The following is a 16,919-nucleotide window of genomic DNA, read 5'->3' as shown; positions in this document are numbered from 1 at the left end:
TCTCTATGTGTGTGTCTCATGAATGAATGAATGAATAAATAAATAAATAAATAAATAAATAAATAAATCTTTAAAACAAAATAAACCCACAGGTTTGGTCCTGCCTTTGTTTCAAGAATGTTTACTTCTTTAGAATCTTTGAATATTTTTCCATTCTATTTTTTTGTCAGGTAGTAGTAAGTATGCATGTTGTACATGTTCTTCATCTTTATCACTTCCACTGTTTTTTTATTTTTCTGTGTGTTTTCTGTAGTTTGTCTTCCACATACTAACATTGTTTTCAGAATTGTTTCTTCCTGAAGGTCCTCTTGTTTACAGTTCTACAATTATTTTAATTTCTTCACTTCAACTCACACTCTTCACACACTTCAACTAAGTAGTGGTTTAGCAGTTGAAGCTCTGGAGCCAGATTGCCTGTGTTGGAATCTGGGCTCCTCTACTTATTGTATTCTTTTTAAAAATTTATTTTATTTATATGTAATCTCTATACTCAGTGTGGGGCTCAAACTTACAACTCTGAGATCAAGCGTTGCATGCTCTACTGACTGAGCCAACCAGGAGCCCCTCTGCTAACGGTATTCTTGACAAAGTTCCTTAATCTCTTACCTTGTTTACTTATCTGTAACATGGAGATGTTAATAGTAGCTACTGTTGGGAGATACTCCTTCATGGGTCTCTTGCACTTGACGTACCTTGTGCATGCCAAGAATGTAAGGCCTTGACTGTTCTTATCTGGCCATTTCTCAGGGTTGTGTTCCTGGTGGGAAGCCTTGAAGAGTGAGGCAAAAGTCTCCTTCTGGGACAAAGAGCAGGCATGTTTAACTGCTTGTTATAAAAGCAGTGGGTTCCCTATGCTCTTTGTTCACAGTTCAGTGTGATACAGCCATTCATTCAGGCCCACGGTGTGGCCCCCAGGAACAGATATCAATATTCTCATGCTTGTGCTGCTTGCTGTGCTGTGAGTAATCAAGTCCTTTTTCTTTGATTCAGGAGTCTTTGTCTTCTGCCAGCATCTATGAAACAGTAACAGACTAACTTATTAGCTTGTATAAAATCCCAGACTTAGAAGGTATTTTCATATAGTTGTTGTACAGTTTAATTGAATTAACATGTGTTAATCACTTAAAGCATTGCCTAGGACATAGTAAGCATTTACTGAAGGTTAGCTGTGAAGATATTTTTTTAAAGTATTCTTTTTGTATTATCTGCATTGAGTTTTAGGCCTAAATAAAGATAAGGCTCAGAAGATTAAGATTGCTGTACATAACTATTACATGGTGAAGATGTATATTGTAACTTACTGGTTTTATTTTAGTTTCTTGTATACTTTTTAAAGTGTTATTTATTTGAGAGAGAGGCAGACAGACAGACAAGTATGCATGGGGGAGAGGGCCAGAGAATCCCAAGCCGACTCCACGCAGAGCCAGTTGTGAGGCTTGATCCCATGATAATGACCTGAACTGAAACCAAGAGTCAATTGTTTAACCAATTGCATCACCCAGGTGCCCCTAGTTTTTTGTATTAATTGCTAACAATGCATATCCATTAAAAGTACACATTTAAAAAGTCATATAGAAAACTAAGCAAAACATCCAGAAAGCAATCAAATTTTAACAACTGCTATTTTAATTAACATCAGTGTGTTCTTTGGGCTTGATAATTGTTGGACTCTTAATCTTTTTGTACTTGCATTCCTAAAAATCACATTAAAATCCTAACAGTGATGTATATTGTGAAAATCTATTGAACTATGGATAAGTATAAAGAGGTATAAAGAGACTAAGCCATAAAGTGTTAACTCCAAGAGAACCGATTTTTCACATTTTTGTGTCCTTATTTTTAGTTGCTTACATTTTAAATCTTTACATGGTGCTGTGAAAGTAGTGACTGTCTTCATATTTTTAAAAAAATATTTTTTTAATTTATTCATGAGAGACACAGAGAGAGGGGGATGGGGAGGCAGAGACACAGGCAGAGGGAGAAGCAGGCTCCATGAAGGGAGCCTGATTTGGGACTCGATCTCTGGACTTCAGGATCATGCCCTGTGCCGAAGGCAGGCACTAAACTGCTGAGCCACCCAGGGATCCCCCTGTCTTCATATTATTAGTTTCAATATTTTAAGTAGTTTGATGGATAAAGATAGGATAACTGTTTCTAAATATAGTGCTAATTTTTTAGCTGTACACCTCAGTTTGGACCTAGTGTATACACTAGATTCAGTAAGATAGATAGAAACACAACATAAAATAGAACTGTCAGAATTGGGATGCCTGGGTGGCTCAGCAGTTGAGCGTCTGTCTTCGGCTCAGGGCATGATCCCAGGGTCAGGGATTGAGTCCCACATGGAGCTCCTTGTGGGGAGCCTACTTCTCCCTCTGTTGGTGTCTCTGCCTCTTTCTCTCTGTCTGTGTCTCTTATGAATAAGTAAATAAATAAAATCTTAAAAAAAAGATTTGCCTTAAAAAAATAAGCCTCGGAATGGAGGCTTATTTTGACCACTGCTTTTCAGAAGAAGGAAAGGGCGTGATTACACTATTTCTTAGATACATTTTGTTCTGTAGTCCTAGTATAAATATAAAGTAAGCATGTAAGGAAGGCATCACCATTCTCTCTCTTTTTTTTTTTTTTTTTGGCATCACCATTCTGTGGGGGTAAAGGAAGTTAGGAGACATAAATGATTTTTATTCTATTTAATATTTGACTCTTAAGCATAGAAGCAGGCATGTTATTTGGGTAAGAAGTAGATAATGAGTGCTGGTGTACACTAAAGTAATTAGTAAGTACTATCCCATTTAAAATATTTTGTATTGGGCAGCCCCAGTGGCCCAGTGGTTTAGCGTTGCCTTCAGCCTGGGGTATGATCCTGGAGACCGGGGATCGAGTCCCACATGGGGCTCCCTGTGTGGAGCCTGCTTCTCCCTCTGCCTGTGTCTCTGCCTCTCTCTTTCTCTGTGTCTGTCATGAATAAATAAACAAAATCTTCAAAAAAAGAGAAAAATAAATAAAATATTTTGTATATTTTTCTCTGTGCCTTTTGTGATTCTTTGCTTATGTATACAATAAGATTTCCTTGCTTGATATTAATTATATCACATGTAGTTCATCAAATAGTTATTGGGCATCATTCAGATTTTGCACTGAGTGGCTTGCAAAACAGATACAGTGCCTGTTTCTATAGAGCATGTGGTCTAGCTTGGTGCCATGGCACCTATAGCAGGCTCTTTTCCAAATAACACTTTTAAATGAGTAAACTACATAAGATTGCAAAGATAAATGATTATATCAAAATATTATCAAAATAGTAAAAAAACAAATTTGTAGTTTCGTAGCGTGTTTTTAAAAATTTACACTTAAGTTATAAATCCTAATTTAATAATTATTGTGATTTTTGAGTAGTGATGATATTGTGGATTATCTGCAACTACTGAATGTGGTAAGAAATGACCTTTCTGTTGGTGACAGAGACACAGTTGTTGGTGTATCACTCTGCTTGTGCATATATTCATAATGAAAGGAGTTTTTAGGATTCCAAATTTCAAAAGTTAGTAAAAAAAAAAAAAAGATTTAGATGAATTTTTCGCTACCAAGATCCTAGAACCCCTGATTAAATAAGTCAATTTAAAAAATTCATTCAAGATTGGGTGCTTTGAATGAATGTGTTATGTATTGGTAAGGGAGGACATTGGTAGACTCTGGAGTAGTTTTTTTTTATTTTTTTTATTTTTTTTGACTCTGGAGTAGTTTTGACAACTCACAGTCAATTACACTGTGTTGGTGAGTTTTACTGAATATATTTTTAGGATATATACAAAGAATTGTCTAACCTTTGAGGAAAATAATTTCCTAATTGTCCAAAATCAAACTGTATTATTTTGAACTTGGCTATGAGGTAAATGCTTTCTTCAGGGATCCCTGGGTGGCGCAGCGGTTTGGCGCCTGCCTTTGGCCCAGGGTACGATCCTGGAGACCCGGGATCGAATCCCACATCAGGCTCCCGGTGCATGGAGCCTGCTTCTCCCTCTGCCTGTGTCTCTGCCTCTCTCTCTGTGACTATCATAAATAAATAAAAAAATTAAAAAAAAATAAATGCTTTCTTCATAATTTTACCCAGCAGTGCTTAAAAATAAAAGAAATATTCTGTATTTTCAGATTTCACTTCATACCCTTCATATTCAACAAATGATTCCTTAGTAACATGCTGCTAGTAAAATATTAACATTTCCCTTTACCATTAATGTATTCATCAAACCTCTGTGCTCAGTGAGAGACTGCTGGGCGGTTCATCACAGTGGAATTAGGCCTCGCCTTTCCCCCCCATCCTGTGGATTTATAAGCCTGACTTTGAATCCCAGCTTTGCTTCCGATTGCAAACCTTTGATCTCAAGCCGCTTGTTTAACTTTCTGACTTTCGTTTCCTTATCTTAAAATTAGGATAATATGTCAGATATTACTATTCATTTCTTAAAAGAATTAAGTGAGAGAACTGTTAGATGCACACCTCTTTCTGTCTTTTCAGTTTTAGCTGGGCTTTTAATGCCTTTTTGAAGCCTTTCTAAGCTGTACTCCCACTTCTTCCCTTGACTCTCACCACAGCTGTGCCTCCATCGTGACAGGTGTGCTATTCTATTATTATTCACTATCTCCTGACTAGATCCCTTGAGGATCGAAATCCTGACTCTTTTATAAAAACAGGCTACTATTTGACTGGAATGTATATATATACACAGTAGTTACTCAAAATTCTGTTTGGTGAAAATTATTCTAAAGTAATGATTTATTAACCCCTTAGCAAAGAGCCAGAAGCTGCTAAATAAATGTTCTCTTTATTCTTATTACTTCCTACAGTATAATAATGTGTGACCTGACATCAAGAGTTTGGTTGGCATTTTAGTAGGTGATACCCAACTAGGTGGGAAAGTGAATAGATAGGATATAGTGTGTGAAATGTAGATAGAATACCAACCATGTACCTACCCTTACTATATACTTAAGGCATTGGGCTGAGTGCTTTACATGTATTATCTTTTTTAATCCTAGATCATTTTATACTAGGTGGTATTAGCTATCTTTTAAATGATTAACAAACTGAAATTGAGATGAACTAATTTACCAGGGTCGCACTGCTTGCAGTGCAGATTCTGGACCATTTGATTCCAAACCTCTGATTTTAACTAATACAGCAAACTAAAACAGCCTTTGCTGTTCCTTCACAGAAACAACTATTTGGAACTGTAAGTAAGAATCCTGGGTGGAATGGTATTGTTTAACGACAGGGCTTAGATCTGATTTACTATTGCATCCCCTGAGATTTGCATAGCACTTAGGCCATGCCACTGAATGAAGTGCAGGAGCCATCCAAGTTCTCTTAGGAGCTTCCTTATGCGGGATTGGGTTCTTTAGTGTAGTTACTTCTGCACATGTGCCACCTAGTGGTTCAAGATTAAACACAGGTAGGGTCTGCGGAGAATAAAATCATCTCTGTGTGTCATCCCTGAGGTCAGACTGGATTCTTCTGATTTTAAAACATTTTGTGACTGAGTAGCATTGCCTTTATTTTAGGTCAAGTTCAAAGTAAGGAGAAAGATACGTGGAATATTTTATATTCAAGAAAAATACAATGGGGACATTTTTAAAATGTGAGAAGTGCCTGCTTAGTCCTGTTTCATAGTTTGAGTCTGTTATACATTTGAATGAATAGAATGCTATGAAAGGCAATAGCTCTGCAAAGTAGCAGAGTTGCTGAGCCTGGGCTATTTTATTGGTTGAATGGTTAGCTTTTGTGGTTTCGGCATAGCCACAGGATGGTGTTCAAGAGTGCGTTTTTAGTAGTAAACTGTGGTTAAGCAAGTACTGGCACCAGAACTATCTCCTAATTTGTTACTGAGTTTACAGTCATTTCACCAGGGCACTTCTGGTTGACATCTCTGGTTGGATATTTGGATGACATCATTTTCAACCAGAGCAATCTGTTTAACATTCTGCTGTGAAACTCTGGCAATCTTTTGAAGACTGGGGCTAGGAGAAGAGGGAGATATAAACATTTATATCTATTAAACAATTATAGTTTAATTGTCCTGACTTGACTTTGACAGATAGTAAAATTTAACTTATTCTACTAAATGAAGAGTGAAAAAAAAAAAAATAAATGAAGAGTGACAACTAAAAAAGATAGGTTCTATCTTTTTTTTTTTTTTTAAAGATTTTATTTATTTACTCATGAGAGACACACACACACAGAGGCAGAGACATTAGAGAAGCAGGTTCCATGCAGGGAGCCTGATGTGGGACTTGATCCTGGGACTTCAGGATCACGCCCTGAGCTGAAGGCAGAGGCCCAATTGCTGAGCCACCCAGGCATCCCACGATAGGTTTTTTTTTCTTTTGTATATTTGATTATTGGAGTTCAGTTTGCCAACATATAGTATAACACCCAGTGCTCATCCCATCCAGATAGGTTCTATCACTGTGTATAGTTTCACTTATTTAGGGGTACTTTTTTTTGTTTCTATTTTGTGTTTAGAATTGCCCCCTAGCAAGCAGTCATAAGATTCCTCTTTATTTCTCCTTATTCTTTAAAGAACAAATGACTAAAAACAAAAATCCAACTCAAACCCATCAATCCCCATCGTGTCTTTAGCAGATTCAGGGTAGGATCATAGGCAGACCCAGTGGCAGTCATACCTGGAAGCAAAAGGAGAACAGGGTGAACTCGTGAAGCCTGCCTTAATATTATTCTCTTTTTGGATCAGGCCTGTTCCAGATTCCATTAGGAAAAAAAAAAAATTCCCTGTAGTCTGAATCTGTTTTTTGCCCCTCTGAAATGCAAGGAGCTTAATTTCTAAAGCTTGAGTACCCACATTCCTACCAGCCTGCCATTTACATTTATGTTTAACCTTGCCATCTCCTTCTGATCTAATTTGAGAGAGGGAGAGAGAGAGAAGAGAGCAGACTATGAGAGACAGATGGTCTTCCTACTGGTTTCGCCGTAGTTATAAGCAACAAAAAAGCTCCTAAAAATACTGAAAGTGTTATGTATTTTCTTTTTGAGAGAGATCAAAATAAGGAAGTAGTTGGGATTGTGCTACAGTTTGCCTGGAGAAAAATTTTGACAAGAGGCCGTACGTGGTAGATAGCATATACAAGAGAACAGACAGGTTGCATCCTGTTTGAGGGAATGCAGTTTGGGAGTGGAAGCTAAGCAGAGCTGGCCCTTAGGAGCAAAGTGCTCCCAGGGCAATATCATGGCACATGATCCTGGTCCATGTTGCTCAGGGTATGAGCTGCTGAGGTGTACTCTTCTTATTACTCCTCCTATCTTGACTCTTATTCTTCCTTATTACTGGTAATAGGAATGGTACAAAAAGAGTATATCCCACATGTGCTCAGGGCATCTCTGGGTAGAAATGAAATGCTTCCTGAAAGGAATGTTTATATATGGTCATTTTATAGTGCTTTGAATATAATAGGCAGAGGGAATCTGTCTAGTGGAACCATGTTACTTTCTCTGTCTTTGGTTATAAAAGCACTAGAGGGCAGACAACACAAAATAACTTTTGGCTCTTTCCAGATGCTATCCCTAGATCAATAAGTTCTGGAAGCACCTGGTGTGCTTTCCAAGTTATTGTAGATCTACTAAATATTTTGATATAGCATAAAAAAGACCAGTTAATTTCCAAACTCTATCACTGTTCTCATTGCCTTATCACCAACTTGGATTTTTTTTTTTTTTTTTTTTTTTTTTTTTTTTTTTATTTATGATAGGCACACAGTGAGAGAGAGAGAGAGGCAGAGACACAGGCAGAGGGAGAAGCAGGCTCCATGCACCGGGAGCCCGATGTGGGATTCGATCCCGGGTCTCCAGGATCGCGCCCTGGGCCAAAGGCAGGCGCCAAACCGCTGCGCCACCCAGGGATCCCACCAACTTGGATTTTAAATGTTTGTTATGGCAGTTCCCCCTCCTGGTTTCTTACACTGGTTTCTCTGTTAATTGGGGCAGGGGTTAAAATGCTGTAACAGAGACCCCAAAATACAGTGGTGGCGTAAATAAAACAAATTAATTTTTTTTGTGCAGTATTTCTGAAATGAGGGGTTCAGGCTCATGGGGCATCTTTGCTCCCTATGGTTGTTTATGGACCCAGGCTCCTTCATCTTGTTTTTCTGCCCTTGGCAAGAGTGTTGTTCTCCTCTGTAGCATTGCATCTGGGTTGCTGATATGTCTGTGTTCCTGTGCATAGGAAAGAGGGAATATAATTTAGTTTAGAGCAAATCCCTTCCTGTTTGGTGATGTAGAAGCTGCATGGTCACTTTTGGTCAGAATCTATTAGAACTTGCTCTGATAGCTACAAAGAAGGTTGGGAAATAAAGTCACTAGCTAAGAATTTGGATGTAATTCAAATTTAGTCACTTACTAAAATTTGGATGTAAAAGGTAGTGTAGATTTTATAATTCTGTCCATTTTCTATGGGGTAATGTGCCTTGTTCATCTGTGAAGTTCTTTACATATTCTGGATTTGAATACCTATTTATAGATACATGTTACATGTATATTCTTTCAATCTATGATATACTTTTTCATTTTGTGATATCTTTTGTTATATAGAAATTTAGTATTTTAATATAGTAGAGTTTGCAAATCTTTATAACCCTTTGATACAAATATATTTTGTATTTGTAGGGTTGATTCTAGGTAGTCAGTCTCAGTTTTGTGTCTAGGGGTAGACAGGAGAGACAGCATGATTGATAGGCCCATAAGCACTTGACTTATGGTCAACTTTACTATTACAGTTTAAGAAAGAACAATATTATTAAATAGAACCTAAACTGTTTGATGCTCTATTTCATCATTCATTTCATGATTTGACAAGACTTATAATTATTTGTAGCTTTTCTAACTGAACAATTAATAGCTCTCAAAGTTATTTGTCAAAACACTTACCTAAACTTTATTATGAATTTAGGAGACTTTGATAGTCACAAAAATAGGCAAGTCAGATTGAAGAGTTGATCTGAAAGGTGCAAGATCAAACTTGGTGTGGAATTTAGTGTTCCAGCTGCTAGATATGTCCAGAATGAAGTTAAAGTATGGTCTAAAACTCAGGAGAGGAACCTGGGGCTGCAGGTGTCAGTTGATGACCATGAAGTCCAGAGGAGACTGTTAAGACCTGGATAGTCATTAAGTTCTTCAAGAAGAAAGAACACATAAAGGACATCTGAAGGGTTGATTCCATGTTTAGAGGTCTAAAAGAAATCAGCTGAAGAGACAGATAGCAGATCATTTAATTTTCATTAGCAGCCTCATGAGATACATGGTCACTTTCTGGGTTTGTAGGTGAGACAATGGAGACTTCAGGAAATGACTGTATAAACTGTACAGACAGTAGTTGGTAGAACTGGTATGTGAGAGCAGTCTTTATGACCCTGAACCTGTAGTAATCCATTACACCCCCTGCTTATAAAAGGTGGGAGAGCCTTTCAACAAGAAGGAGGTTTTCCTTGGTTGTCTAGATAGTTTGAAGGCATGTGAGTAGGCCCTGGATTGTTAGTTCTGTTGCTGTTGGTGGGGAGAACAGTGTTGCAGTAGAAGGATGCCCGTTAGCAAGGGGTTAGTGAGGGGAAGGTAATGGAGTACAGTTCCTCCAGAGTCTCATTTCATGGATTTTAGTGGGAAAAGGAAGGAAAGACAGAGAGGAGGAGTTTGAAGTGCTATAAGTGCTTTATATTTGTTTCTTTGGTTTGGGGTGGTGGTGCGGAAAGGTAAAAGTAAATGTCAGATTAGGCAAGGAGGATCGACTGAAGTGTGGGATTGCATCAGGATCCCTGGTGGAGGGACAGTGCCTGCTCATTGTCTGGCAATGCAGTCTAAGAGAGTGGATAGATCATTTCTATTTAAAGAGAAGCATGAGGGTAGCCCCGGTGGCGCAGCGGTTTGGCGCTGCCTGCAGCCCAGGGCGTGATCCTGGAGACCCTGGATCAAGTCCCACGTTGGGCTCTCTGCATGGAGCCTGCTTCTCCCTCTGCCTGTGTCTCTGCCTCTCTCTCTGTGTCTTTATGAATAAATAAATAAAATCTTAAAAAAAAATAAAGAGAAGCATGATATTACAGGTAATGGTATTTGTTAACTTGCCTCCTAAGAAAGTATGTGCGAGGTGTTTGGGGTTGGTGTCTTGAGGGTAAATGAAAAAGGCAATGGAGTCAAGATGTGCTCTTTTCAATTATTTTCTTCTAGAATGGCTACTAATTAGGCTTAATAATTGTTTTAAATTAATGATAATTTTATTTATAAATTGTGAAAAACCTTATTTATTTATTATTATTATTATTTTTTATTTATTTATTATTATTTTTAAAGATTTTATTTATTCATTAGAGACAGAGAGAGAGAGAGAGAGAGGCAGAGAGAGAAGCAGGCTCCATGCCGGGAGCCTGATGGAGCCTGACGTGGGATCACACCCTGGGCTGAAGGCGGCGCTAAACCGCTGGGCCACAAGGGCTGCCCTTAACAGTTATTACTAAGATGAAATTCACGGAGTCAGTGGCAAGGTACACAGAAAGAACAGTGTGCCATGTTTCATGTTTTTTTTTTTTTTTTTTAAATGATAGTCACAGAGAGAGAGAGAGAGAGAGAGAGAGAGAGAGGCAGAGACACAGGCAGAGGGAGAAGCAGGCTCCATGCACCGGGAGCCCAACGTGGGATTCGACCCCGGGTCGCCAGGATCGCGCCCTGGGCCAAAGGCAGGCGCTAAACCGCTGCGCCACCCAGGGATCCCTGTTTCATGTTATTTTGATTATCATGTTGCAATAGAGAATAAATATAAACTGTGCCATTATTTACGTACACAAACTTTTCTAGTACTAATGAAATACTGCCAATGCTTTTTGAACCTTCTTCCCATGCTGTGTATGCTTTACAGATAAATTAACCAAAGATTGATTTAAATGCAAAAATGACTTTTTATATTCTTTTGTTCACTATTAAGCAGAAATCAAAGAACAATCTGCAGAAGAGGATGCTGAAGCAGAAGTGGACAACAGCAAACGGCCGATCCCAGTTCTTCAGCGTTCTGTGTCTGAGGAATCTGCGAGCTCCCTGGTCTCTGTTGGTGTAGAAGCCAAAATCAGGTTAGAGAATGAATGCAGCTGGGTTGGGGATTAATGACAGGCAGGGAACTGGCTATAGAGAGAATTCAGGGAGTACAAGTTTGGTATGTAAATACCCATGAAATTTTATTATTTAGTAATTTTAAATTTATGACTGATGCCTCTGTGTGTTGTTGGAGTAAAGTATGTCTGTGGGCTTTGGTGATTGTAGAACAGAGCAATAGACTAGCATGTTAGCCTCCTCTCTGCAGGCCAGCATAGACTATCACCAGCATGCTAGTCCTAACCAAAGAAATAACTCCAAGCTTTTAGTGTAACGATTGATTTTTTGATAATTACCTGTAAACTTTTATACTCTTGTTCCTTACTCTTTCTTCATTCCTTAGAAAAAGAAATAAAGGACATTATAACTTATCTTGTGTGTACTTCAGCTTTGAAGTCTTGGACTTTTTTAGGCCTTGTTTGAAAGACATGAATAAAACTATGAAATCATTTATCAGTTACATACTCCCATCGTCTTGAAATGTTTTCTTTCTTTTGCTTTTGGCACCCCTGACTCCTCATTTTTTGCTGGCTTTTGCAAAGACCCTTGCTTTTTATAATGTTGGGGAAATCCGACTGAAGTCTTCAGCACGCATACTTTTATTTCTACTCCATCTCTGGCAATGCTCATTCAGTGTGATGGCTACATTTTGTCTGTGTGCTGATGAACCTCATATTTATATTTCCAGGGCTGACCTTTCTCTGAACTTCAGACTTTCCTATCCGTCTGTCTGCTTGACATCTCCATTTGGAGGTATACTAGACACCTTACCCATACATGGTTTGTTCCCCATTTTGAGGAAGTTTGAAAAGTTGCAAAATAAAAGAGTAGACTGAAAATTAAAACAGTCCCCAACGCATTTTCCCCATTAATCCTGTTTTATTTTTCTTGGTAGCACTTGTTATTTCTCAGCAGTTGATTTGATTACTTAATTATCAATATCATGTGAGTTCTGTGAAGGCATTACTTCTTTCTGTTCTTTATTGGGTTGATTTTTTTTTCTTTTGATCATACATTATATTTTGTTTTTAAGATCATTTCCCTTAAATCTTATGTCTCAAATCTTATGTCTCTTAACCCTGTTGAACTTAATTTTGAGAGAATTTAAACCAAGAATTGGTTTCTTGGTATTAACAGTGTAAGTGCTTTATCATATGTCCATATCTCTTTGCATCTCTCCTCTAGCATTTCACGCTGTAGTGACTTTATAGATATATACTTCTTATTTCTATTTCTCTTGTCTTGGCCCCTTGCTTCCCCCCATTTTAAAAATTGAGGTTTAATTTAACATACAGTGAAATTCACCCCTTACAGTGAGTTGACAGCTGTATACAGTGACATAACCGTTACCACAAGACAAAGAACAGCCCATCCTACTGAGAAAGTTTCCAATGCCTGTTTGTTGGCCAACCCTGACTCCCAGCTTTCCCCTTGGCAGCTGCTTATCTTCTTAAGGTCCCTGTAGAAATGGAATTGTAGAGTATGTGTTCTTTTGATTCTGGCCTTTTTTACTTAGCTAATGCCTTTTTTACTCATTTTCTGGCCTTTTTGCTCATCTGTGTTATTGTATATACCAGTAGTTGCCTCCTTTTTATTGTTGAACAGGATTCTGTTTTATGGAAGCTCCTACCACAGTTTATCCATTAACTAGTTCAGGAATATTTGAGTAGTTTCCAGTTTTGGGCAGTTATGAATACAATTGGTATAAATATTCACTCACAGATTTTGGTGTGAACGTGAGGTTTTTATTTCACTTGGGTAAATACATAGGATAGGAGAAAGGTAATTTGAATAGAAAATGCCAAAGTGTGTTCCAAGTGTGACTGTACTGCTTTGCGTCCTCACTAGTGATGTATGAGAGTTGTGGGCAGAGCATGGATGCACAGAACATTTCTTGTTCTGATTCAGCTTTACTCTTTTTTTTTTTTTTAATTTTTAATTTTGTAAATTTTTTGCTTTACTTTTTTTTTTGTTTTGTTTTTTTTTTTTTGTTTTTTTTTTTGCTTTACTTTTAAATAGGCACCATGCCCTTTGGTTTTGAGGGTTCCATGTTCTTAGTGATCTTGTCATTACACTATCTGTAGGAGCCTGGTCATGGTCTGAGTCCAGGACACAGTCTTACTTCTCCTCTAGGCTTAAAGCCCACCTTCTCCACCCCACTGTTCCTCCATCAGCACTTGGTCTTCACCAAGTGGTGGTGGTTTTTCCTGTCCTCTCATCAGCCTAAGGCTACCGTTCCCCAGGGAAAACGAGGGAGACAGATATGAGTGTTGTTTTCTACTTTCCCCACATGGCTCCTGTTCTTGTCTCCAGGCTTTGTGCCATGACCAGCACATTCTCCAGACTTGTCGCCATGCCCCTAGTGTTGTGCATGAGCATCTGGAGTGGTATGCAGAGAGAAGATTATGAGTGGCATAGAATTTACCCTGTGTTTTGTGAGTCACAGATATTTTGTATTGTCACACTGTTTCATACTTGCACTAGTTAAAATTTTTCACTGAATTTTTCTTATGCTGCTTATATGATATACAGTGGCTCCTTCCCCAGACTAAGCAAATGCTTGTGCCTCATTCATCTCTTTTTTGGGAGTGACTTTCTTTTTTTTTTTTTTTTTTTTTTTTGGGGAGTGACTTTCATTCATTTAGAGGTGAATTGGTTGTTCTGTGACTTCTGCAATGTAATGTGTTCAAGAAAAGCGAATTTGTAGATTGGCAAGATTTTGCTATGAGGGTGGGAGCAGTGCTCTTTGCAGCTTTCTGCACCCAAAGCAGAAGACAGAAATTTCCTTTGTCCTACCTTTAAAGTTAATAAATTACGCTGAGGTGTCTAGATGACTGTCCTTACTTCTTCCATCTCCTTAAACCTTCCCTAATTCTTCAGTAATTTGAGTACTTCTTTAAAATTATTTTCATTGTGGATCTGTTGTGTGGCAAAATCACTGCGCTCTTACAAGCCTGGGATTACTTTTACTACACCATCACATTGGAGTGATGGTTTGGGTGTGACATTGAAGATGAAGGTATTTTCTGTCAGTACTTTAAAAATATCACTCCATTTTCTAATCAGTTTTGTTGTAATCAGTGCTGATAAGGCTGATGTCCATCTGATTGTTGCTCATCATGAGTGATGCTCCTAAGGAAAGAAAGAAATGAAATGGGGTATGCTGAAAGAATTGTAAGCCTTAGTAGCTTCAAGGAAGTTATAAGTAAGAAAATAACAATAATAATACTGGTGGTCATATCTTTTAGGCAGGAGGAAAAACTATATTCCTTTTCAACTTTGTTTTTTTAGGAGTAGACCGCATTTAAGTGTGTGTATGTATGTGTATGTGTGTGTCTTTCTGTCTCAGTATCAATGGGCAACACAGTTTATCATGAAATTGAAAAACATAAATAGGTAACTTTCATCAAGGTAATTAGTTGAGGGACATAATTTGAATTTAAGAGGAAAAAAAATTCCCTAAAAACATAGTTTATTTTTATCACCTGTTAATGTAAGACATTACAAAAGTTCACGAGATACATAGTATGAGGTTGTGGTGAAACATCAGTGCCTGAGAAGGAAGGTTTGGATGCAGCAGCTGTAAATTTGTGGTGAAGAGAAAATATATCCAAGATGAGCAGTCCTTTTATTCTCTTTATTATAATTTAGTTTTCCCCCCATTTTTATGGTGATAAAAGTGTAAGTAATACTTTAAAACAATTTAATTTTTAAAAGATTTTATTAATCTGGGGGGGAGGGGAGGGGCAGAAGGAATCTTAAGCAGACTTCCTGCTGAGTGTGGAGTTCAATGCAGGGATCTATTCCAGGATCCTGAGATCAAGACCTGACCTCAAATCAAGAGTCCAGATGCTTAACTGACTGAACCACCCAGACACCCCTAAAAAAATGTTTAAAAAAATTAAAACCAAAAAAAAAAAAAAAAAAAAAAAAATTAAAACCAATGAAGAAAAAAATCCACAATAAATGAAATATTTTTTAAAGCTAAGAAATATTGTGTTTTTAAAATTCTGTTATATTTTTTAAGTTTTTTATTTAAATTCCTATTCATTAACATACAGTGTAATGTTAGTTTCAGGGGTAGAATTTAGTGATTCAGCACTTCCATACATCACCCAGTGCTCATCACAAGTGGCCTCCTTCATCCCCTTCACCTGTTACCCCCATCCCCCTATTCACCTCTCCCTCCCAACCAACAGTGTGTTTTCTGTAGTTAAGAGTCTGTTTTCTGGTTTGCCGCTCTCTTTTCTCCCTTACGTCCTTCCATTTTGTTTCTTAAATTCCACATATCAGCAAAGGGAAAAGAAAAAGAGAGTGACGCAAACCAATAAAGACTCTTAGCTCTAGAGAACAAACTGAGGGTTACCCAGGGGAGGTGTGTGGGGGGAATGGATGAAGTAGGTGATGGGAATTAAGGAGGGCACTTGTCCTGATGAGCACCAGCTGTTGTATGTAAGTGATGAATCACTAGGTTCTGTACCTGAAAATAATATTGCACTGTTTGTTAAGTAACTGAATTTTAAATAAAAACTTGAATAAAATAAGATACGCTGTCATAAATAAAATAAGGGGTGAATGGATAAAATGAGAAAAACAAAATATTGCTAACAGGTAAAGTTGATTGATGGGTTCATGAGCATTTATTAACTGATTTTACTTTTGCATCTTTGTTCAAAATTTTCCATGATAAAAAAAGTCAGGGATCCCTGGGTGGCGCAGCGGTTTGGCGCCTGCCTTTGGCCCAGGGCGCGATCCTGGAGACCCGGGATCGAATCCCACGTCGGGCTCCTGGTGCATGGAGCCTGCTTTTCCCTCTGCCTGTGTCTCTGCCTCTCTCACTCTCTCTCTCTCTGTGTGACTATCATAAATAAATAAAAAAAATTAAAAAAAAAAAAGTCAAAGATGTATGTGATCTTCGGGGGAAAACAAAAAACAAAAAACAAACAAAAAAAACTATCCCTGGGGAATCCCTGGGTGGTTCAGCGGTTTGGCGTCTGCCTTTGGCCTAGGGCGCGATCCTGGAGACCCGGGATCAAGTCCCATGTCGGGCTTCCTGCATGGAGCCTGCTTCTCCCTCTGCCTGTGTCTCTGCCTCTCTCTGCCTCTCTCTGTCTTTCTCTGTGTCTTTCATGAATGGATAAATAAAATCTTTAAAAAAAAAAAAAAAAAAACTATCCCCAAACAACAGCATTCCACATGAGTGAAATCATATGGTATTTGTCTTTCTTTGACTTATTTTGCTTAGTTGCATCCATGTTGTTGCAAATGGCAAGATTTCATTCTTTTTTTATGGCTAATATTCCATTGTGTGTGTATATAAATATAAATATAAATATAAAATCACATCTTATTTATCCATTCATCAATGATAGACACTTGGGCTGCATCCATATGTTGACTATTATAAATAATCCTGCAATAAACATAGGAGTGCACGTATCGCTTTGAGTTAGTGTTTTTGTATTCTTTGGGTAAATACCCAGGAGTGTGATTGCTGGATCATAGGGTAGCTCTATTTTTAACTTTTTGAGGAACCTCTATACTGTTTTTTACAGTGGCTGCACCAGTTTGGATTCCCACCAACAGTGCAAGAGGGTTCCCCTTTCAAGGAGTAGTCCTTTTAATTCTGTTCTAAGATCTTTTATTAAGCATCTATTCCATAAGCATATATTGTTTTTTGTCTTTTAACTTCTTAATTTTATTGTAATTAATAGATGTTATTGTTTAGAACAAATTTAGGTTTTTAGGAAAATTGAACACATGGTACAGAGTTCCCATT

At 37.9% G+C, this 16,919-nt stretch overlaps 1 protein-coding gene across 20 annotated transcripts in view; it reads left to right on the top strand.

The window, feature by feature from the left end:
* KMT2C (lysine methyltransferase 2C) overlaps window positions 1–16,919 on the top strand; it is a 284,078-nt gene that overhangs the window by 103,234 nt on the left and 163,925 nt on the right. For 18 of the 20 annotated variants that reach the window (XM_035699675.2, XM_025452196.3, XM_025452158.3 and 15 more), the window contains exon 3: window positions 10,977–11,118. In XM_035699675.2, coding sequence (XP_035555568.2) covers window positions 10,977–11,118 — 142 coding nt within the window. The remainder of the gene's footprint in view (window positions 1–10,976; window positions 11,119–16,919) is intronic. The other 2 variants (XM_049094712.1, XM_025452148.3) reach the window with 1 other exon arrangement.

Source organism: Canis lupus, chromosome 16 (genome assembly GCF_003254725.2).
Source record: "Canis lupus dingo isolate Sandy chromosome 16, ASM325472v2, whole genome shotgun sequence".
Classification (NCBI taxonomy): Eukaryota; Metazoa; Chordata; class Mammalia; order Carnivora; family Canidae; genus Canis; species Canis lupus.
This window is presented reverse-complemented; position numbering and strand designations above follow the sequence as displayed.